Source organism: Haemorhous mexicanus, chromosome 1, assembly GCF_027477595.1.
Source record: "Haemorhous mexicanus isolate bHaeMex1 chromosome 1, bHaeMex1.pri, whole genome shotgun sequence".
NCBI classification, from domain to species: Eukaryota; Metazoa; Chordata; class Aves; order Passeriformes; family Fringillidae; genus Haemorhous; species Haemorhous mexicanus.
Window position 1 is genome coordinate 2,049,357 of NC_082341.1, and position 23,084 is coordinate 2,072,440.

General features: G+C 47.8%; 1 protein-coding gene across 1 annotated transcript in view; it reads right to left on the reverse strand.

Moving 5' to 3' along the window:
* Window positions 1–2,120: 2,120 nt before the first annotated feature.
* The window catches only part of WNT9A (Wnt family member 9A), a 66,249-nt gene continuing 45,285 nt past the window's right edge, over window positions 2,121–23,084 (reverse strand). The window contains exons 3-4 of the mRNA XM_059838067.1: window positions 18,893–19,155; window positions 2,121–8,932 (exon numbers count right to left, since the gene is read on the reverse strand). Of these exons, the coding sequence (XP_059694050.1) occupies window positions 8,459–8,932; window positions 18,893–19,155 (737 nt within the window). The 3' untranslated portion in view covers window positions 2,121–8,458. The remainder of the gene's footprint in view (window positions 8,933–18,892; window positions 19,156–23,084) is intronic.

Consider the following 23,084-nt stretch of genomic DNA (forward strand, 5'->3'; position numbering starts at 1 on the left):
TTCTGTGATTATAGAACCCAACTCTTTCATCTCATCTCTTGGTGACTGTTTGTGTTCAAATAATAGTCTGATTTTAGTCTTTCATGCCCATTGAAGAGGAAGCTTGGTATAAAGCTTTTCCTCTCATTGTTTTTCTCTCTTTCTCCTCAGTCTGTTTTTCCTCACCTGCTCTTCTCCACTCATCTGTGCTCCATCACTGGCTCCCCAGCTGAGTTGCACACAGTTCCACACAAAACTCATCCCTCAGTGTACCTGCAAGCTTGTAAGGGATTCAGGCAAGTGATCATTTCTTTCTAAGCTAAAGCCAACTCTGCTTTTACATTGTTTTACTTCTCATGCTCCCCTCCTGCTCAGCACATCCCCAGCTGCAGCCTGACACCACCTTCAAGGCATCTCAGTGACGCTGAGGAAAACAACGTGAGAGAAGGGGGGAAGAAACCTATTTTATTTTTCTGGAGGTGAAATCTCTGGTCTGATCCTTGTTTTAATCCCAGATTCTTACAATGCATTCTGAGTCACCCACTTCCTCTGCGGGAACAGCTGTCAAAACCCCGCCACATCCTCGGCTCCTGCGGCTTTACGGCTCCCATTAGCAGCTCCTTAAGGGGCTGCCTGTGAGGTTCCAAACCTGCCAGTTCCCACTACCCAACTGCCAGGAAGTGCAGATGGGAGGTCGGTTGGGAAGCTGAAGGCAGGGGGTTGCCCTGCAGGGTTTGGTGGGAAGCAAAGCTGAGGTAGATCCACTCCCATCCCATCATCTCCAGTTGTCCTGGTTTAAAAGCTGAGCAGCCTGGTTTAGTGGAAGGTGCCCATGGCAGGGGGATGGGAATTAGGTAATCCTTGAGCTCCCTCCCAACCCAACCCATTCCATGATTGTATTTTTTTTTTCCCATTCCATGAAAAATACGTGGATCAAAGTGTCTGCCTGGTTCCTCAGAACTTTGAGCTGATGTTTCTCACCACAAGAATGGACAAAGCAAAGCAGAAGCAGGAGAAGCATTGGTTGAGCAGACTTTTCACTGAATGAGCAAACAATTCCTTGGGTGAATGACAATCTGTGAGGAGAACAGCAGTGGGATACATCCCAGCACCAGCACAATCCTGGGTAAAGCTCCAGCATTTCTGTCTGAGGATGGCAGCGCTGACTCTGTGTAAGGGAACCAGCTCTGAAGGGGTGGATTAAAAGCCTGGGTGCTTTTCCCACAGCAGGAAATGGGACTGGAAGGTAAAATAAATGAATAAATGCAAGAATGTTGTGTACATGGGAAGGAGAGAGTTGGAAAACCAAAGGGACTTTGGAAACCCTTTGGAGACACAAGTGAGAGTTTTCAAAGTAACAGAATCACACAATGCTCTGGGTTGGAGGGGACCCTAAAGATGGTCTTGTTCCAAGGTTTAGGTTGGATGTCAGGGAAACCTTCTTCACCCAGAGGGTGCTGGAGCACTGCCCAGGCTCCCCAGGGAATGGACACATTCCCAAGGCTGCCAGAACTCCAGGAGGGTTTGAACAACGCTCTCAGGGATGCCCAGGGTGGGATTGTTGGACTGGATGATCCTCGTGGGTCCCTCCCAGCTCTGGGTATTTAAAGCTCAGCTGCAATGAGGAACTGAACAGCTCCAGAGGTCCACTGTGCAGAAAAGGACATTTGATCAAGCATGACAATGTGCCAGGCAAGGACACATTGACATCAACGGGTCAAGCAAGTCAAAGCCTGGGATAAAAACAGTTTTTTTAATTGTTGTCATTCCCCCAGACTAAATTTGGCCACGTCCAACCTATTCTGAGCTCCAGCCGGTTATTTTGGAATCACATCCTGGCAGTGACACTCTGCCAAGGTATCCTGACTTCTCCAGCAAAGTATGATGACCATGGAATCCCATGGGAAGCCGATGGAGTCCCTCAGCCTCCTGAGCTTGTTTGATGATGTCACTTGCAATGGAAGGAGAGGCATTTCTCCAGCTCAGGGTACCACTTTTGGGGCTTAAATTAGCCCCAAGGCCGGGCTTATGTTCATGAGTAAGGCTGAAGGAAGGATCTCCCACAACCACTGTACAAAGAGTTTTTCAACAGATGTGAAGAAAGAGGAGCACACTTCAAGTATAATTTAAAATACATTTATTGTTTCATTTGTTCTTGCTTTTTTTTCTTTTTTTTTGTTATACAAAGATGTTAAATAACTTAAATACATTCTCAACAGTCACTCAGAATCAGATTTATACCTACAAGCTGTACATATGAGGTAGAGAAAAATAACTTAGGCTCCCATAAGACATTGGAAAATAAACAAAACAAAACAAAAAGAAAAACAAGAAAAATACTAATCCTTCATGTTAGTATTCCCACCTCCCTTTAAAAGGAAATGCCATCCCAGGTGTGCAAAACAAATCCTAGACTTTACATTCCTGCTTCAAATTATTAAAGATGGGGTGGTCCAAGGGAAATTCCTGGGCTGGTTTGGTGATTGGTGTTTCAGATGGATCCATGCTCAAGGGGAGCTGGAAGGATTATCCACACATCTCCTGATTTTCCTGAATTCAACCTCACCTCTACTAATCTGGATGTCTTTATCCCCTTCTACTGTCAGCAGGGAAAACTGGCACCTCCACATGGGCCAAGCAGCTTCCAGAGGTGCCCCAGCCCTGCAGACCAGGGGCTCCTTTCCCAAGGGGATGATTCCAAACCCGTTCCACATCAGTGCCAACACCTCTCCCAACACTCCCGAGGGAAGTCATCTCCTGGCCCTTTGGGACATCTTGCCCAGTGCTAAGAAGGGCTTTTTCCCATTTCTGAAAACACTCAGCAACAACTGAGAGAAAGGCAAAATTCCGATGTTTCCCCTGACAGGTGAACTCGATGTGTCTGCGTAATTCCTGGCCTCACTCCCCACTCCCTCCCTGCACCTGAGGAATTGTAGTTACAGGAAGCCAAAGTAACACTGTGCTGCCAAATCCATTTTCCTTTCCTCCCCACCCACAAAGCCTCAAGATCCCTTTTTTTCTTTTATTTGCTCTATTCAGAAATATTCTGTTTGTGAATAATTTGGTCAAATCCAATGTCAGTTGGTGAAAAATAGATCTAAAAGCTATTCAGTGGCAATACTCTTCTTCTTCAGGGGGGTTGAGCAGATTCAACCAGGAGGTTGGAATGAGATGGATCCTAAAGACCCCTTCCAACTCCAAACACTGCATGATTCCTATGATTCCTCTGGACCTGATCCTGTGCCATACTGAGCGATGCGGTCCAGAAAGGCCACATCTTGTATTTCTTGTGGGAAAACGTCACTTTCTAAAAGTCATCACCTAATTAGCACCCTAAAAACTGAAATCCAGGATGAGCTGGCCACGGAAGCCAGACTCAACCCAACAGATGTGCCCGCAGAGCTGGATAAACCAGGAATGAGGAGCTTTACTGCACCTGTTCCACAGGGTACAGAACAGACCGGATTTTACTGCAGCATCAACTGAGGAATTTTTCACAGGCACCATAATCCACCAGAAAATCACCTTAAGCAGCATCTACTCCATGAAAGTACCCTTGATAAATCCGTCCCTTCATCTGGGGTCTCATCCAACCCTACTCCAGCCAAAACACCCGACTGTATGTTCCCTAAAACAGGGCAGCTGAAAAACCACGGACAAAGGAATTCCAGACCTGGCCTGAAGGAAGGCAAATGTCAACGAGCTGCTTGACAACAAAATCTCCTCAGAAATTATTTTAGCCCCTGCTCAGGTCTCCAGACCAGCAATCCCAAAAGTTCTTTAGAAAACAGGGGGTCCATAAATCATTCCCTGCTTCCCAAGGTGATGGACAAACTTCTGAATCACAGCACATCAAATCCCCAGCTCCCCAGTTTTATACTGCCCCATTCAAATAGATAAAAGTTGCTTGTGTTGGATCAAGCCTGGAATTTGGTCCTCTTCATTTAACCTTCCAAGGTACTCAGATTATGATTTTATTTTACCCAACCACCTTTTTAAGAGCCATTCTTCCCCTGCCAACTGAGCTCAATGGCAAATCCCTGATAATTGCAAATAGATTTGGGATTTCCTCCATCCAGACCCATCTCAAAACCAGGAAGTTCAGCTAAAAAAGGGTGAACTTGAAATTTTAGGGTAGATTTATTTATATTTCCATTACAAGCTACTCATTCTTCATTTTTAGCATTAATAATGATAATAATTAAAAGTCCCCTTTGATTAAACACTGCTTGTTTCACCAACTGGAGTTTTTTGATAAGGGGAAGATAAGGAGAATGTAATGTTTAGGACTTGTTTTGCATTTCTCCACATCCGGCAAAAATGAGTCAGTCACACAGAAAAGAAGCTTGTTATAAAACAGATGACGGGTGCAACAATTATTTCTGTGGGTTTTTATTTCTTTTAATAGAAAATTCTAATATAAAACAGCAAACGTTTTCAGTTTGCCTTGTTTACAAAAATATTATATATATTTTTTTTTATATTTCTGACATAACTAAAATGCACTATTCAATAAAAATATTCTTCCATCAGCTAACTTCTCTTTTTAAAAAATTAATAAAAAAGTTATATAAATAATGGTTGCACCCCCCCACCCCAAAACTGATTGGGCTGGATCAGCTTAGGAGAACCAACACTTTGACACTTTTGGGGGGACAGGGGCTGAAAGGGGGTCTGGAACCAGAGATCTCCCCTCCACCCATCTGTCCTTCTCCAGTTACATCTGAGCAAAATCCTGTTTCTCTGGGGATAAGAAAAAGGGGGAAAGTTGCTTTGCACTTTTTTTTAATATTTATATTTATATATATATATATGAAAGGACACCATGAAAAAGTTCAGGGACCCAAATCCACCGTTGAAGTAGTTTTACAAAACCGAGCAATTTCACTGAATTGCACTGCAGATCCAATGGTGGGGTGGCAGAACCAGCCTCTCTGGAAAAACCCAGTTTGATCCAGCTGGGACAAAAAGGTTTTACAGGACACTCCCCAGGGTTTCATACAGGAGTTCCCAGTCTCTTGTTTAGGGTTTTCCAGACTTGTGGTTGGAGTAGCACTCGTACTCCATGAGTTAATTCAACTCCAACACATCTCTCACCATCAGAAAACCCACTCCTAGCACTCCAAAGGGTTTTGAGATGGTTTGACAGATTCTCTCCCAGCTCCTACTAAAGCTCCACTGGATTTTTCCAGAAGGAGGCTTTTGCCCCAATTCCTTCTTCAACAATAAGGCAAACATTGGAAAACACTGGAACTAAAGAACCCCACCCAAAACACACCCACAGCGTGGTGCGAGGGGGAGAAGAAAAATAACCCACATTTGTTTTACCACCCTAGGTCAAAAGGCCAAGAAGACAAGTTCTCCTGATTTCAGAGTGTTAGTATATTTTATACACTGCCTATACATTTAACACATGTGCCTCGCTACTATTTAGTTATTTATAATTTTTTTTTTAACCACAGGAGAATAAACCTTGCTATTTACAATATATAACAGGCAAGTACTATATCCACATGAACATAAATACAATTTGTGGTGGTTTTTTTTCTTGTTATTCATTTTTTTGTAATTCTTTTTTTTTTTTTTGTCTCTTTTTTTTTTCTTTTTTGTCTTTTTTTTTTTTTTTTAAATACTTACAGAAAGCATCCAGGCTTCAGTGCGTGAGTTATAATACACAGAAGAGCTCTTTCACTCAGTAGTTCATTCACTCTTTGCTGCTTTCTTCTAGACCAGCTTGGACAATCTGCCTTATTTCCCACCCATCTCTCTCTCCCCCACTCTGCTGAACACACCAAGCTTCCCTACCCCATCCCAGCCCGTCCCAGCATTTTTTTTTGGCCAGGATATCCATGCCAACACTCCCCTCTCTTCTGCTTCTAGGGACTCATTCTCCTCTCACACCAGTGCAATGTGGAGTTACTCCAGCGAGGTCAACAGAGACAGAGACACCAGTGAAAAGGAGGAAAATGAGGCCCATGGTTTAAATATAGCAATAATAATAATAATAATAATAATTAATAATAATAATAATAATGCACATAAATTGCGGCCCATCCTTTAATTAAGAACAGATTAAAAAAAAAAAAAAAAAAAAAAAGAAAGAAAGAATGGAGCCAGAAATAGTAATTCAGACCCCAAAGTTCCTGTTTTGAGCAGGTTTGGATCTGGCTTTACTTTGAAGGGGAAGAGCTATTCTAGAGCACACAAAAATGTAACAGTGAGTTTGCACATGTCTGAGAGAGAGAGACAGAGGGAGAAAGAGAATTTAACATAATACCACATTGAAACCATAAGAAGGTCCTTCTGAAGGGCTTTACAATAAATAAATGTTCAATATTTATATATATATAAATTTATGTGTCAAGGTGTGCATATATACACACTGAATAATAGGTTTCTAGGCGATTTATTTTTTAAACCATTAGATAAACTGCCCGGGGGTGACTTTCCCAAAAGCTGAAACTTTCCTGGTGCTTTGCTGGAGTGGAAGGTGGGAATTCCACGTGTGGATTCCACCTTCACTCCTCCAGCATTATCCCAACCTCCAGAATTGTACAGCAAATAAGGAAACACCAAAAACAGAGACATTTTGCTTCACTCTGCAGAGCCATGGTGCTATAAAACAGTAACACCCTGTCCCTCCCCCTGCCCCCTCCTCAAGATTTGATGCCAACGAGCCAGGCTGGACTGCAGGTATTTGTTACTAAGAAAACCCCAAATCTATCTTTTCTCTTCCCAGTAGATGCATATGAACAGCTTAAATATTAGTGGCTACAATTAGGGGGAGAAAAATTAAATAAGGGAAAAAAGACTTTGAAAAATAATGGTTTGTCTTGGGAAATTGCTCTCTTTTTTTTTCTGATTTTTACTAATGCTTGAAAATCTCCTCTTTGGAACACCAGATCAATGGCTTATAGCAACTCGGTGGAAATTGCTACTACTGGACAATAAAAAATTGCTACCAAAAATCAAACAAAACACCCTCTGCTCCCCAATTTTTCCTTAGAAAGCTTCGTTCAGGCATTTGCTGGCTGCCTCAAATCCACTTTTACATGAAGAATATTGGCATGCCAAGTCCTGGATTGTAAATCTCCTCTTCCAAGCAAAAAAGAAATGCTGGAGGTTGTCATGTGTTTCACAGCGTTGGAGTGATCAACCCCTGCAGTCAAATTTCTGGCTTCTCTCAGGTTGTCTCTGTGTCGATTGGTTATTCCAAGTCCATGAGTTTGCTAGGATTTATCAGGTGTGTTTTTAAAGTACAGTTCTCGATCTAGTGGTTAAAAAAAAAAAAAAAATCACCTTAAGGTCATAGGGTTTACATACAGCTTGTGTCATGTACCACTGCCATGGTTTAGAGTAAATGGAATGATGACCTAGGAAAGGAAAGTCAGCTCCTCCAGAGGTCTGATCCAGGCCAGAATGGCTGCTCCACAAGGCAAGACAGCCCCGGGATCGAAGAGGCACTCGGATTCCTCTTGTCCTTCTCAAGAGAAACGCGTCCACATTCAGCTGGCATGAGACTCAACCAGTTCCAGTTGGGATTCCTGAAGCAGTTACCACAGGTAGACCTCCATCAGCAAGAGGTGGGAAGAGGAGAGGAAAATAAATCACGCGTGAAGTGAAAATGAAACAAAAGTATCTAGTGGTTAAAAAAAAAAAAAAAAATTAAATTTAAGACAGCGATAGTGCTAAAGAGCCTGCATTTGGGTGAATTTTTTTAAATAAAGAACGTGGGATTGGACCGAAGGGGACAGGCACGTCTGGTGTTCTGCTGTCTTCCCAACCTCTTTCTTGGATCTATTTCTGTCTGCAGCCTGGTGGACCCAGCGTTTCCGAGCTGTACATGGTGACGATGCACGCGGACACGGAGCGGTCATTAAAGAGCTGATGCTCCCAGCGGGTCTCTTTGTCAGAGCCTGGTTTGCTCCATGTGCAGAAACTCCACTGGAAGAACCCATCATTCCCTACAAATCCCTCTCCAGTTTTAGGAGAAATGAATGTCCGCTTCCGGCACCACGGCACTCAAAGCGGAAAGATTTTTTGTATCTGCTCAGCTCTCTGAGCAGCTGGGTGAGCTCCAGGAATAAAGAAGCACAGGATATTCATGCCAAAGGGAATCTCTTAGCCCAGGAGTTCATGGAGGATGGCTGAAACAAGGTTCCAAGGAGAAATGATCCGTCAAACTACGTAGACGACGAAGGTGAAGGTCAACTGGTGTCTAACCCCAGTGTGACAGGCACTTATTTCCACATGGTTGGACCTCATGAAAATTCAGTCTACAGGATAAACAAAACAAAACAAAACAAAAAACCAAAAGAAAAAACCCCAAAACAAAACAGCAACACAGCTGGGTCACCTGTACCCTACAAAGTGCTTATGTCTCAACATAGCTTCCAGATGCCAGAAGGTCAATCAAACCCTGTTTGTCTCCATAGGCAGTTCTCCAAGCTGGCCCGTGCGGCAGAAGCCGCGGGTCGCGTCAGTCCTTGCAGGTGTAAACCTCCTCTCTCTGGGTGCACTGCTTGCACTCCACGTAGCAGCACCAACGCACCTGGCACTGGCACGGGCGCGTCACCACCCGGCTCTGCGTGTTGTGGCCCCGGCCGCAGCAGATGCTGTCGCAGTTCTTGTCCTTGTAACACTTCCGTCCCGAGGTGCCGGGGGAATAGCGACTCATCAGGCAGAAGCTCGGGGAGTCGTCAATGTAGACGAGATCCGTAGTCCTTGGGATTTGATCGCTGTGGCCGGGGATGGATTTTTTAGGGGGGGAAATGTCGCCTTCCCCCGTGGCCTCGTTGGTGGTGCTGCCCACCTTGAGCGAGGTCTCGTACTTCTGCTTCAGCTGCTTGCCGATCTCGTGGAAGGGGGAGAGCTGCCTCCAGCACGTTCGGACGGTGCAGGAGCCGGACACGCCGTGGCATTTGCAGGTGGTCTCCACGCCAGCTTTGATGACCTGCAGACACACACACGGCCCCAAAGAGAATCAGTCATGGCGGAGGAAATCAAAGCATCAAGCAAAACATGATATTTTCTAGAAGAGGCTTCAGAGACACCAAGTTGATGACAATACAAAAAGTATCTGTTGGAAGCAGACAGAAAACACATCCTACAGGAAATACTTCAAAAGGATCTCAGTTCCCAGAGTATGACATTCACCTGCAAGAACTTTGCTTAACTGGTTAATTAAAGACATTGAAAAGATGCACAAAGATTGTCCAGTGCTGCCACTCATCATGTAGCCAGAGATCTGAAACTGTGATACAACTAAGAGATTAATACATATTTTAACACCTATTTGTCAATAATAAGGAGATTTGTCAATAATAATAAGATATAAAAGTGGAAGAAATGGAAAGAGGTGGGGTGGCACGTGCTCCAGAACAGAAGTGTGGACAATAGGAACCTTCTCCAACCCACAGGACCCCAAACCCAAGTACAAACAGAAGCAATCTTAGTTTAGCACCATCAACTGACTGATGCTGAACAAAGGATCCCATCCTTTTCAAATCAACTGCAATAAAGAAGTTCCACGGCACAGAACCACATCCATTTACTCAGAAACAGCATTGGAATGTTCCAGCTCTGCTTCTCCAGAGAGAGATTTACACCTGGGGTACCTCCATGGGCAATATATGAGCGGAGATGTTATTTGGACACCCACAGATACCCCACATTTTTCCCACAGATTATAAACATAAATTTGTATTTCTAATTCTCCCACCCTGCCCCTTCTCCAAAATTAGGTTCTGTTGACTTTAAATGGGTAAGGTACAACCACCCCTTAAAACAGCAGGGGAGGACAGAGCTTGTTTTACAGAGCTGGGTCCTGACAAGGTACCAAAGCACTGTTGAAAGTGCCCTTCCTTTGGGCATCTACGGTACCTAAAAAAGAAGAAAACAACCTCCCCCCGTGCCCATGATGGCATCTGGCTACGCTGTGGCCTCCTGACAGCAGAGGACTGGCTGCAGTCCATTTCCTGACCATCCGGTTCTTAATTATTTGGCTGCACAAATCCTGCTGAGCCCCATGTGCAACCGCGCAATAGGTCATGGACTCGGAATTGGGGCCTGGCCCAATTGTGATATTCCAGAAACATTTTTAGAAAGACAATATGCATAATGCAGCCTTCAGCAGAGCCTGTCCAATGGTCACACTTCATTCCTGTGACAGCCAAAGACCTTTGCAAGTGCAATCCAATAATACACAGTAGCATTCAGAGCGGTGACGGGTTACAGGGCGAGATGTGCTGCTGGTTATAGCGCTCAGCTGGGATGGCTTGGGTAAGGGCTGTCACGCTTTGTGTGCCAAAGTGTCTCGCCAAGTCCACAAGAAATCCCACAATGTTAGACAAGAGCGTGCAGAACACATTTCAACACCGAGGGGGAGGGGGGAAAACCCCAACCCTCACCCGTCCCCCCTCCCTCGTGTACAGTCCCGTTTCACTGCTTGTCCAGAAGTGAGAGCTGAGTTCATGTGAAACAAAGCTCCTCCACCTGATTTCACGCCCACACCATCAGCAAAGCGGGCAGAAATTGCTGGGATACTTGGGAAAGGGCTGCACACTACAGTCATTCATCAGTCCAGGCTTTCCTCAACCTTTCCTGCTCCCCCAGTGCATTTGCATCTGCTCCACCTGGAAAAGGAGACAACCCCCATTGCACAGGAGCTGGGACAGCAAGAAAACCAACAGGAACTGGCTCAGCTTGTCGTCCTGCTCCTGGGCTTGGAGCTGATTGAACAAGACAGGGTCATGAAACTCAGGAAGGGAACCTGGAGTCGGGGCTGTTCTTGTCAGGAGCCACCTCTCTGGAGCTCTGTGGGAGTGCTGACGTTGCAGGAGCGCTGCAGCCAAGGCGTCCACGTGGGGCTGGTGGATACAGCCCAACACGTGTTGGAAAACCTGATCCTGATGGATTGGCAGCTGGCTGATGGAGCAGGACCTTCAGTCAGGTGTAAGCATGTAGGTTTAGGCACTTGAATCACATCAGCCAGCCAGGGTTGACCTCACCGAGGCAAACACTTGAGTTTAAACACCTCAGTTTGAGAAACACCTCAGAACTCTCATCACAGTCAGGGCAGCCAAGGCAGAGGAGGACCCTGCAGTGAGGCAAACACCTGCTCCACTGAACAGCCCTCCAGGCTCCCACTGACACCTGAGCACATCTCTATCACCAACAGGAGCCTGGGGACCCAGCCCACACAGAGGCACCTCACTTTAGGGGATTCTGTGAGCAGAATCCCACCCTCTGGGCCACACTCAGGTGTTTAAACATCTCCACCTAGCACTAATTGAGGTGCTTTAAAATATTCTCCTCACACCAGCTGTCCCTCCAGCAGCATAAAGGTCCCTCAAGGGGTACTAATAAGTGCATTTGGGTAGATTAATTCTGTTCTCCTCATCTGGGCTCAAACAAAGTTCCACATGAACCCCAGTCTGGATTTTCCTGACTCCCTTCCAGCTCCTTGTTAAGCAGTGGCTGGGACAGCTCTGGTGGACCAAAGCATCAAAGGTTTCCATTGTCCCCATCCCCATGAATGCAGCAGTTCATGAAATCCAGCGCGTGGATTTTCCTGTGGCCGCCGTGCAAGCGCGGTGCATCCCGACCGCCCCGTAAAGCTTCTCCTGGAAGGACTGGGAAGGGCTCAAGAATGTTACGGGGCAGCAAGAGTGAAAATCCTAGAAAAATTCCCTGCCCAGGCAGCTTCCCCTGCTGCTGTCAGTCACGCTGCAGCTCCTCGAGGCGCTGCGTGATGGGGAACTGCTGCTTCCAGCCCCAGCCACCCACGAGCCAAAATGAATCTTGGCAAAGCCCTTCTGGTTCCCGTCCCGCTCCCCAGCTTCCACAACGACCTTTCCTCCTCTTGTTGCAAGCTCCTGTCAGAGACACTTAAATCCACCTCATTTCTTCAGGAAGCAGAGCAAGACTGATCCAAGTCAGCAGGTTGCTTGGAGAAAGCTTCGCTGGCTGGATCCTGGGACAAATGTCTGGATCACACTTTCAAACCTGAAGGTCTACCCTTCTTCCAGGATAGAAAAACACCGTTTTTATTCCCAAAAAACTCTTGGTTAGATGAGGAAGAGTAAGGTTTTACCATATAAAATCATATTTCAAGAGCTGTAGTAGCTCCTGCTTTCTTTTCCAAGGCTCATCACAGTTCAGAGCCTGATTTACCTCCATCCTACACGGACCTGAACCTGCTCTGAACACACCACTGAATAATCACTTCTTCCACACCAAGGATGTGGCCACCTGCACCTTTGTCACAGATGTCAAGCAGAATGGCTCAGCTTCCATCCAAGGCACAAAATATTTCATGCTCCCCATGGCCCCAACTCCACAGCTACCACACAGCAGCAGGGTTGTAGTAACTCAGAAGGAGCAGCAACAAGGAGCATCCTTTTTGTATTGTGTGCTGTAGAGAGCTCCTACCATGAAAACACAGCCAAACAAAGACAAGTGGTGGGTCAGGGATGGCATCACACATGGAAATTCTGTCCTCCCACTCTCCTCTGAACAACCACCTGGTCTGGCAGTATCAAACAGAACAGTTTGGGAGGAAAATAAAGATTTTTAGCTTGACTTAGGAACACAAATTCCCACTGACCTTGCCATGAGAACACCCAATACTGACAAACACAGAATGAGGGAAACACAAAGCAAGCAGAACCGTTTTTCCTGGGGTTTTCCTGCTCGGAAGAAACCAGATAGCTCTGCTGGACTGCCTTCCCAACTGGCTTTACATGGGGAAAAGGGATCACAGCAGAGCATTGCTATGCAACATGTAATCCTTCCTCCCAACAATGGTGCGCCGCGAAGCTCAGACTAAGTGCCCCCGTCATGATCAGTCTCAGACATGCTGCAACACACAATTTCTCAGTGTTTTAGCTGAAACGCCGAGGACAGGATTCCCATTCATTCCCAGCTGGGTCACGGGGTTCTGGCAGTGGGTTTTTTTTTTTTTATTTTTCAGACAGCTCTTGTCTGGGCAGCAGCAGCCCAGGGCGGACACCCGGCCGTGGGAATTCCTCGCTTATTGCTCCGCTGTCGTCATGGCTGGGCTGCGGCTCCAAGGCTTCAAACCATTCGCTATGGTTTGGGGGAGAGCAGGCAGCAAACCCTCCTCGCAGGCAGCTCATCCAGGGAAAAGCCTTGCCTGGCTTTGGGAAGGGCTTTGGGATGCTTCCCCACAAATCCAATCCCCTCCGTGCCCCGTACACGAAGCCCTCTCCAATTTAAATAGGCTTAGTCATTCTCTCAGCTCAAGTATTAATGTTTGTTTGGACAGCAGCCACGGTCCCCACACACAACCATGGACCAGGCTTGTCCCTTCACACTGGCCAATGCCACTGGCTGAACTATAAAAGTTTCACAGATTGTTAGAAGTTGTCCTTTCTTTTTTCTTCTACCTTGTTAAAAAAACCCTTCTTTTCAGCCTGTTCTCAACCTGCTTTTTCAGAAGTTTTCCCCTCCCACCACCCTTCCCTCTTTAAAAAATAGGAACATTCATATTTTAGTGACATAGGTATTAAAACACAAACATTTAAGCATAGAACAACATAGCCCTACTTAAAACTGAGAACTTCAGAAGTATTTTCCCCATGCTCAGTATTCCTAGCATGCTTCCCATGCTAAAAAAGCTCCACATAAACAACCAACTGCAATCACTTATGGGACACAGCAAGCAATTTTTTTTCCAGAGTATTGATTTCCAGGCCTAAGAAAGGCTTTGGCTGAGCCATTCTCAGCCTGAAAGGAGAAGAAAATCCAGAGAGCACGCCTGGGCATTCCTACCTGTCATAACCTGCAGCAATTAATACCAGTGGTGGCCCTGAAAACTGATCTGTACATTAAGAGCTCTTCTCAGGCTGTTATTTGCTGGGTTTGATTTGTACCTTGGTAAACATGTGATGCCCCATTTCTCACTGCAAACACATCCCCAAGAAACTGCCAAGAAGGATGCTTCATGTCTTTTGGTTTTTTGCATGCACCAAGTGGATTAAGCTCCAAAATAGCAATTATTACACACCGTGAGGGTGCAGCAAAACCTGGAGTTGGATTGGAACTGTGTTAATGAGCAGGAACTGTGTGAGACTGGATGGTCAGTGCTTGTAAACACTGTCTCTGCAACAGGAGAGTTGTGCCTCCCTCTGCCTGTGTGTGACCTTTAGTGAGTCACTTAATCTTTCTGGGTCTCAGTTTCCCCCCTCTGCCCAACGGAGCTCCAGAAATGAAGAGGGTGGCATGCTCTGATAACGTGTTATGTGATAGCTCATGAAGTTCCTCAGACAGATGATAGCTGGGCAAACATCTCCCTGATATGGAGAGTGCATCTCCAGCCCTCCAGAGAGATCCCTGCCAGCACTGCCTGGGGGGGAAAAGCCATTCCTCAGATGGAATTCCAAAATAAGCAAGTCAACAGCAAGGGAAAGTCCAGGCACCTCCCACTATCCTCTCCAGAGCATCCCAGATGGTTGCAGGTGTAGCTGCCTCAGGGTGGGTCTGGACTTGAAGCCTACAAGGGTGACAAGGACCATGACAGGGGCTTGGGACAAGGCGACCTTTAGGGTCCCTTCCAACTCAAGCCATTCCAGGATTCTGTCATCCTTCAGAAACACTTGCTCTGCACAGACCAAAGCATCTCGTGCAAAAAACAACAAAGCCTCACGAAAGGAACCAGTCTCAAAGCAGGAAACTGCTCAAAGAGAGATCTTTTCTTCTTCTCCATCTCTGCCTCCCCGTAATTTTGTATTAGACACTCAAGATAACTGTGGTCACACAAGGACTTCGGGCAAAGGTTTGTGGAAGGATGAAGGAAAAAGGCAGTGAGAACATGATAATTTTTCTTCCTAGGCTAACAGCAGCCCCTTTTAATTGTGCCCCTTGGATCTGTAAGACATGCTTGACCAGACATACCTCTGGAAGAGGTCAGCACTCCTGGGATTAAGAAACTTAGCAACGCTCCAGAGAGGGAGTTGGAAAGTCATGTTTAATGATACTTGGCTGAGAAACTGGGCAAATTTAATTAAAACATCACTTACTCAAGCCCAGTGGAACTAATTGAGCGCTCTAATATTCTGCCTTTTCATTAATGGGTTACAAAAGAGGGCTGCACTTGTGTGTACAAGGGGGAAAAGGGGGGAGCACAGAGAGAAGATGAGAGCTTTAGCAAGGCTGCCTGGGCTTCATTTAATATAACTCAGAAACTTCACTGCTGGCAATGGAGCTTTAATACAGTTGACTTCTCCCCCATCCCCTCCACACACAGATCTCCCCCCAAAACACCCTCTCCACCCAAGACCCCTCAGAAAGAATGGCTGAATGAGGGAGAGTAGATCTGGCAAAGGAAGGGAAATTGCTTTTTTAATAAGTGGTCTATTCAGAGCTCCTGCTTTTCAATAAAGAGAAGGCTGGAGAAGTCCTGGTCTAATTACCTCATCCTCACACCAGACAAGCTCACCCTTTCATTAACCACTGAGGTCATATCATATAACTTGGTGAGCCACCACGGGCACAACATGTTCAGTGATTATTTCACTGGTGGCAGCAAAATTACAGGCAGCCCATCAAGGTTGTAAAAAGCAGAAGTAAAATCATAATTAAATGAGAACGTCTACCAAGAGACACTAAAACTAGGCGGGATAGGATCATGTCACCCTTGCAGAAATACAGGGATTGTTTGCTGGTGTGACACCATGGAGAAACTGGTGTGGTGACCAGGAGGGGAGAGGGTTGCTTGCCAAATTAGTCAGTCCAGCACAGGTCCTTTTTTTTTTGCTGGGTCTCAAGGGACTATTTGTATGTTTTGCCATGGCTGGGAGTAATTAGATGGGGAAAATGACACGTAAAGAATCAGTGAGAGACCACCAAGCTTGTGCTGTATCATTCGTAGAGACTTCTCCACTCCCTCAATGAACACACACATCCACACTCTGCAAGAACTCCAGCTCCAAACTGCTCAGCTCCAAAATGGCACAAATCAAGGCTGTCTGCACCCCTGTACTGCCTCTGATCCACCCCAAATCAAATCCAGATGAGTTATTGTTCCAATAACCACGTTAGGAGAGTCCAAAGTGGTTTCAGGCTACTGCAGTCACTGGGTGAGCAAACCCTGCTTGCTAGTGGCAAAGTCTTTATGGCAGGAGTTGGTTGGTGAGCAGCTTTGAAGACACAGAAAACGTGCTGAGAATCATCTTTAACTCACTACCTTCCTCAAGGAAAATATCCACAAACTCAGCAAAGGATGCAGTAGAGCTCTCAGCCTCCACCCTCTCATCCCTGCACTTGCAGTGGGAACAGGAGGAAGAACAGAGAACAAACCTGGTATTAATCCACACCTGAGAGCAAGCAGTGCCAAAAGTGTGGATCCATTCACCACATCAAGAGGGTCAAACTGGTTTCAATATTCTGGAATCCGAAGCAAGCACTGCATGTTTTGACTTTGCAGTCACAAAGCCAGCCTGGGTCCTCATCTCTCATCATCATCTTAGTGACACCAAATTGTGCCAGGGGTTTAGGGCCACATATCCCAATCCTACAGATGTGTTCTCCTGATCTTCTACCACCACCCTCCTGAAAGCTTCCTCCTCAGCATTCCCTTCTTCCCTGCCTGGCTCCATGGTGGAGCTGTGAGCCTGGTGGGCTGCCTGGCTTGGCTTTCAACCACGCCATGGCTCAATGAATTATTACATCCAGCAGCACAAACAGAGAAATTGTTCCAACTGCTGCTGCAAACAGGCAAAGGAGAGCTGCACACAGCAATCCCAACTCGACAGACACGTTGTGGGTGGACGAAAATAGGAACAGTGGATCACTGACCTGCAGCAGAGGTCTGTGACTTGGGTTGCCAGGAGGGCTCTCGGTGTCTGGACAACCGTCACAACTGTTACTCAGCTGTTCAGCTGCAGATATCACACTGTGAAACCACTGCCAGTGGCCACAGTCCCACTGTGCCAAGGGAAGTGGAGGCAGAGGATGCTGGAGAGTCCTGCATCTTCCCCTGGGAGCTAACTCACAAGGATCAGGACACAGAAGGGAAGGTTCAACCTCTCCCGCTCATCCTTGGGGTTCATTTAGCTCAGAGTCATGCAGTGTAGAGCACAGATGATAATTAAGGACACAAATCCTAAATCCAAGAGTGGCCTCAGCCATATGGACATCCTGACTGCAGCTCCTGGGACTGGGAACACTGGGAGTTGGGCCAAACCCATCTGGGAGGTTTTTAGCACTGCCACTGTTGGTGGATATCCCTGGAGCTACAAGGACTTGCCAGTGGCAGCCAGAGTCACATCCTTGGAGGTTTTGATGAGACTGTATTGTGTGACTCTGGAATGAGAGGAGAGCCAGGACATCTCATAGAAACACCCAGCATGGAAACATCCACCATGGGCCACCTTCTCCACTGCCATCCCATCTGCTACACACTCAACTCCAAAAGATGGGACAGAGCAACCAACACCAGGGTTGAGACGAGTTCCATCCTCCTGCAAAGCCTGTTTGACACGTCAAAGAGCTGCCACAGGAGTTCAGAGACACTGAGCCCTTTAATCCAGAGCAGGAAAGCTGTCAGCCAAAACCAGACACCAGCTAAATCCAGGATATTTCTAATCCTGATCTCAGCTCTGTCTAGGAGCATCTGGTAGTGGGGAGAGGGGGAGACACTTTGCTGGCCAGCCCTGGCTGGTGGCATTCCCCGATGCCCCAATTCCGTCGTAAGGAATGACATTTTATACATAGACACAGCAACAACTGAGCTGGGGTGGCCATTCCTAGAATGCACAACTGGCTGGGCTGCATTCGCCTGGGAAACTGGAGACCCAGGTCCCCCATCCCAGCCCCAAGCCTGCATCCAATCACACAGACAATAACAAGGCTCGAGGGCTATTTCTGGCCTTGCAGTATGTCCCCCTTGGAGGTTGGTGCAATGAAACACTGATCCTAAGCACCTGTGCTGGCCAATCTGAGGGATTTTCGTGTTGGAGCAACTCTAGGCTAGGTACAGCCAAGCATAATTTGGGAGAAGGTGGAAAGCCTCTTCCTTTTCCCCTTGCTGGGATGACCCAGCACTTGCAGACACTTTGTCCTTTACATCTGTCACGGAAAATGCTGAGCTGGAAGGGACCCACAGGGATCATCGAGTCCAAATCCTGGCCCTGCACAGGACAAACCCAAAGATCACACCATGTGCCCTAGAGCATCGTCCAAATGCTTCCTGAATTCTGGCAGTCCTGCAGGGAGGCCCCTAGGCAGCCTCAGAGGAGGTGTAAAGAGCAGGAAGAGAGGATAAAGATGGGAAAAGAAAAAAGGGACTCTACAACCAAGCACCGTCTCCTGCTCTAGGTGACACAGGAGGTTTCTGTGCTCTAGATGTCACAGAAGGTTCCTGCCAGAAGACAAAACTGAAGGGACTATTAGGACTGAGGTCAGCCAGAAATTAATCTCTCTACCCTGGTTGCCTGCCAGCTGTTTCTCCAGTCAGTTTTAAAGAAACCTGGCCAAGGAGATGCTTGCTAAGCTGTCCATGCTCTACTGAACTGCTGCAAGAGAAGCGTCCCTCAAGGACCTGTTGTGGCAGCATAAAATCCTTCCTGTGTGTCCTACCTCATGTAAGCTTTTCCATCCCTTTGTGGTGTGAAACACCCTCCTCCCTGTGGGAAACCAGAATCTTCGTCTCCACCTTGTATTTCCTAAACCTGGCCAGTCCCATTTCTTTCCCTCTGGTCTCTCTCTGATGGTTTTGCACAGTAAAAACCACGGCATAATCCCACAACTCAGCCTTCTCCCCTCCAGAAGGAGCACCACTCCATCCACTTCACATCCACCACTCCTATTCCACACCCAAGAACAGCATTATTCCCCCCAAAACCTGACCGCCCCCCCCCACCACCACCACCCCGCGGCGCCTCCAACGCACCTTCATGCCCACCAGGTTGTTGTGGAAGTCCACCCTGGCTCGCAGGTCCTTGTTGGGCTTCCTCCCCAGGAACTCCTTGACGAACTTGTTGCTGTACTTGAGGTTGTCCCCGCAGCCTCCCCACTGCCAGGCCTCCCTGTTCTCCAGGTCGGGGGCCTCGTCGCAGGTGCAGCGCTCCATGCGCCCCGCGCTGCACGCCTTGGCCATGGCGTGGGTCAGCCCCGCCGAGGAGATGGCGTACAGGAAGGCTGTCTCCTTGAAACCTGCAGGGACAGCAGGGACAGGCTCTAATTGCAGCTTAAAGAAAGGAAAAAAAACCACAGGAAATGGAGGTAAAAGCTATCAGGAGAAGAGCGGGAGTTAAGTCACAGAATAAGAGTGGTAAGGTTGGAAGGGACCACAGTGGGGCATCTGGTGGCACCTCCATGCTCCAGCAGGGTCATCCCACAGCACAGGGCTCAGGATTACACCCAGACTGCTTTGGAATATCCCCAGTGAGGGAGACTCCACACCAGTGCTCAGTCGCTGCCCAGGAAAGAAGTTCTTCCTCAAGTTCAGGTAGAATTTCCTGGGCACCAGTTCCTGCCTGATCCTCCGTGGCACTGCTGGGCCCCTCTGGGAAAAGCCTGGGCTATGCCCTCCTGACACCCTCACAGCATGGCAAGCTCTATGTGCATCACTGATGGTGAAGAGGGCACGGGGGAGGGCAAGGAATGATGGTCAGAGGTGGCACAAGCTAGGATTCAGGAATGCACGTGGAATCTGGCCAGCTCGGTGGCTGTCACTCTGTGCTCTGCCTGAAAATGGAAAGAGTTGAGCAAGAGTTGCCCCATCCCTGGAAGTGTCCAAGACCAGGCTGGGCAGGGCTCGGAGCAACTTGGTCTACTGGAATGTGTCCCCCCCATGGCAGGGGGTGGAACTGGATGAGCTTTAAGGTCCCCTCAAAGCCAAAGCTTTGACTCCATGAAGTGTTGGATGGGACATGGAGGTACCACTGCTGCTACCAAGGGGACACCAAACTGCAGGAACCCAGCACAGGCTTCCAATCCTCCTCACTCTTCCCTCTCCTCCTGAATCAAATCACTGGGTCCTGCTCCAGAGTGGCAGAATTGTTGACAGATGACACCTGAGGGCTGGCAAGCAGGAGATGTGTCACCCAACACAGCACCTCACTCAAAAAAACCCCAGTTCCCACCTCAAACCTCCCATGCACAGCCTTTCTTTACACCCCCACACTCACCTGCAGGGATGTGACAGCATCCACACCCCCAACAGGCAAACGACACCCAGAGGGACCCACGGTTTCAATCCAAATTATAAAAGCCAGAAATAAAAAGCAAACATGGCAGTATTTATAGCCGCCCATTCCCCAGCTATGGAAGCTGTAAACGACTGCATATTTGAGATGCAATTCCAGAACAGCTTTGGATGGGACTCAAGAAATCCCCCACTCAAAAATAACACAAGTGGATGGTGACAGTAGTGGATATATCTGTGAGCTGGTGTGTCAACCAAGGACATGCAGAGACACTGCCAGGTCATTTTTGGAACTGTTCCTTGGGAGGTTCAGGACAGTCCAAGCAAACTCATGTGGCCATTCCCAGAGTCTGCCTTCCCAAAACACTCCCAGGAGCAGGAAGACGGATGAAAATCCACCCCAGGAGACTGAGGCTTGGTCCTCCCAAGGGTTCTGAGGTTCTACTTCCTCCCAGATTGTGGTAGGAATTATCCAATCATTCTACTGCTCACCTGGAAAAGGAGAACAGGAACTTCTTCCTCGCTAGAAACAACATTAAAATAAAAAAAGTTCAACTCTACACTCCCCAAGGACACTGCAAAGAGTGGTGAGAGTTAAAATAACAAGTTTTGTTTTCTCCCTGAAGTCAGACCATGTCCTCTGACAGCCTGGAAACACCTTCAGTACTGCAAATACTCCACTGGAGGTGGTGAGAGAATTCTTAATTCACACAACAAAAACTCATGGGTACCCAGATTACTCCTCTGGGTAGAAAATGCCTTCTAGGCATCTCTCATCCTTTGTAAACTATGTTTTTTCACTAAAATCCTTCATTTTTCTAGGCTACATCCCAGGTCAGACTGCCCACATGCCTGCCAGAGGGATGCCACTACCAAAGACAGCTGTGCTCCTGGATTGGAGAATCCTTGCCACAGCCACACAGAATGAAGAGGCACCAGTGCCAAACACAGAATCCTCACTGGGATGGGGTCTGCAAACCCTGCCCTGGAGGTTTGAGCCTGCAGTCATGGCATGGTTTGGGTTGGAAGGGACCCTGAGATCCATCCTGTCCTGGGCAGGGACACCTTCCACTATCCCAGCTCACTCCAAACCCCATCCAAGCTGGCCTTGCACACTTGACTCCCAGCCATCAGCCTTCCAAGCATCTCTCATTATTTGTAAACAATTTTTTTTTCACTAAAATCCTTTGTTTTTTCTCAGTTACACCCCAGGTCAGACTGCCCACATGCCCACCAGGGGGATGCCATGACCAAAGACAGCTGTGCTCCTGGATTGGAGAATTCTTGCCACAGCTACACACAATGAAGAGGCACCAGTGCCAAACACAGAATCCTCACTGGGATGGGGTCTGCAAACCCTGCCCTGGAGGTCCGAGGCGTGGTTTGGGTTGGAAGGGACCCTGAGATCCATCCTGTCCTGGGCAGGGACACCTTCCACTATGCTAGATGGTTCCAAAGCCCACATCCAAGCTGGCCTTGCACACTCAGCTCCCAGCCACCAGCCTGCATTGATGAATTGGGCAGCCCAGCTCTCCACCCTGCTGAATCCGGAGCGGGTGTGGAATCCCAGCAGAAAGTCAGCGCCGTGCGACCACAAGGCATTCCAGAGCTGACAGAAAGCCAGCAGGAGCAGCTCATCTGCCAGCTTCTCTCCCTTTGCACCAGCTTTGTCTCCACTCCTCCCCTTCTCCACCACGGAGAGCTTCCCAAATTCCCTGCGCCCATCAGCACGGGGATCATCTCACAGCTCCCAACGAGCTCCATGTGACATTTGGCTCTGGCCAGGTTTTGAAGCCATCTCCACCACGCACTATTTGATTGCACCAAGATATTTTGTAACAAGATAATGAGCTTTAAATCAATGCAGGCATTCTAAGCCCCGGTGCATTGACAGTCTGCCGGGCCTGGCTATCCAGTTTCAGCCATTTCCAAAATTGTGCACGAGTATCCAAAGAGGATAACGAGTCCCTCAAACAATCCCCTGTTATTTTAAGAAACGGGGCTGCATCAGCCCAAGCTGCAAAACAGCAGCCAGGGCTGGTCTGGCGACCAAAGTGTAAAAAAGTGGGGTTTTTAAGTGAAAAAAGTGGGGTCTTTCAGTGAAAAAAGGGGTGTTTTCCCCCCTTTTTTCCTTTCTCCCTGGAGGAGGAGGAGAAACAAGCCCTCAGCGATGGATTTGGAAAGCTGTGTCCTGGTGGGTGACACAAGCCAGCCTTTGCCCTGAGGTACCACTCGCTGCAATGCTGAGCCAGGAACCAGCAGCTCCTGCAGAGGAGGAGGAGGAAGATTTACAGAGCACTGTGTTACTGCTCAGGAACACCACCTGAAGGATTTACAGCACCGGGGCAGGGCAGAGATGCTGCAGGGACATAAACCACGGCAGAATGAGACAGCAGCAGAGCCCTGCAGCCCTCAGAGCTCTCATTTATCACCCAGGCCCTGACACGGGCTGCGATGGGGGGGTCTCTGTGGGGTTTTAACTCCAGGCTGCCCCGCAGTGCCCCTCGGCCGGGCTGCCCAGGGGACAGGCAGGTCTGAAGGAACGAGCTGTGGCCTCCAGGTGTCAGCATGAGAAAGTGCTTGGCTTCCCCAAGGCACCACTAATCCAGGGACTCCTCTGGCATGCAGGGATATTTTTAAATGTCTTGCAGCTCTGGCCGGACCTCTTGGGTTTCATAAGGACTTTCCTTGTTTCCACCAGTCAGTGACAGTGCATTAGTTAAGCCCCGGTGCTTCTGAATTACTCCTCCTCACTAATTAGCCCTGCAAACCTCTGCTCTTATCTTTAAAGCCTTCACACCCTGGCTTTTCCAGGGCCAGGCCCATTGCTGAGTGTGGGACTTTCTGGAAGTCACTAAAGCCCCGGAGACCCTCAAAAGCTGTCTGTAAAATGGTGCTGCAGCCTGGAAATAAGATCTGGATTTTACTGGGAGGG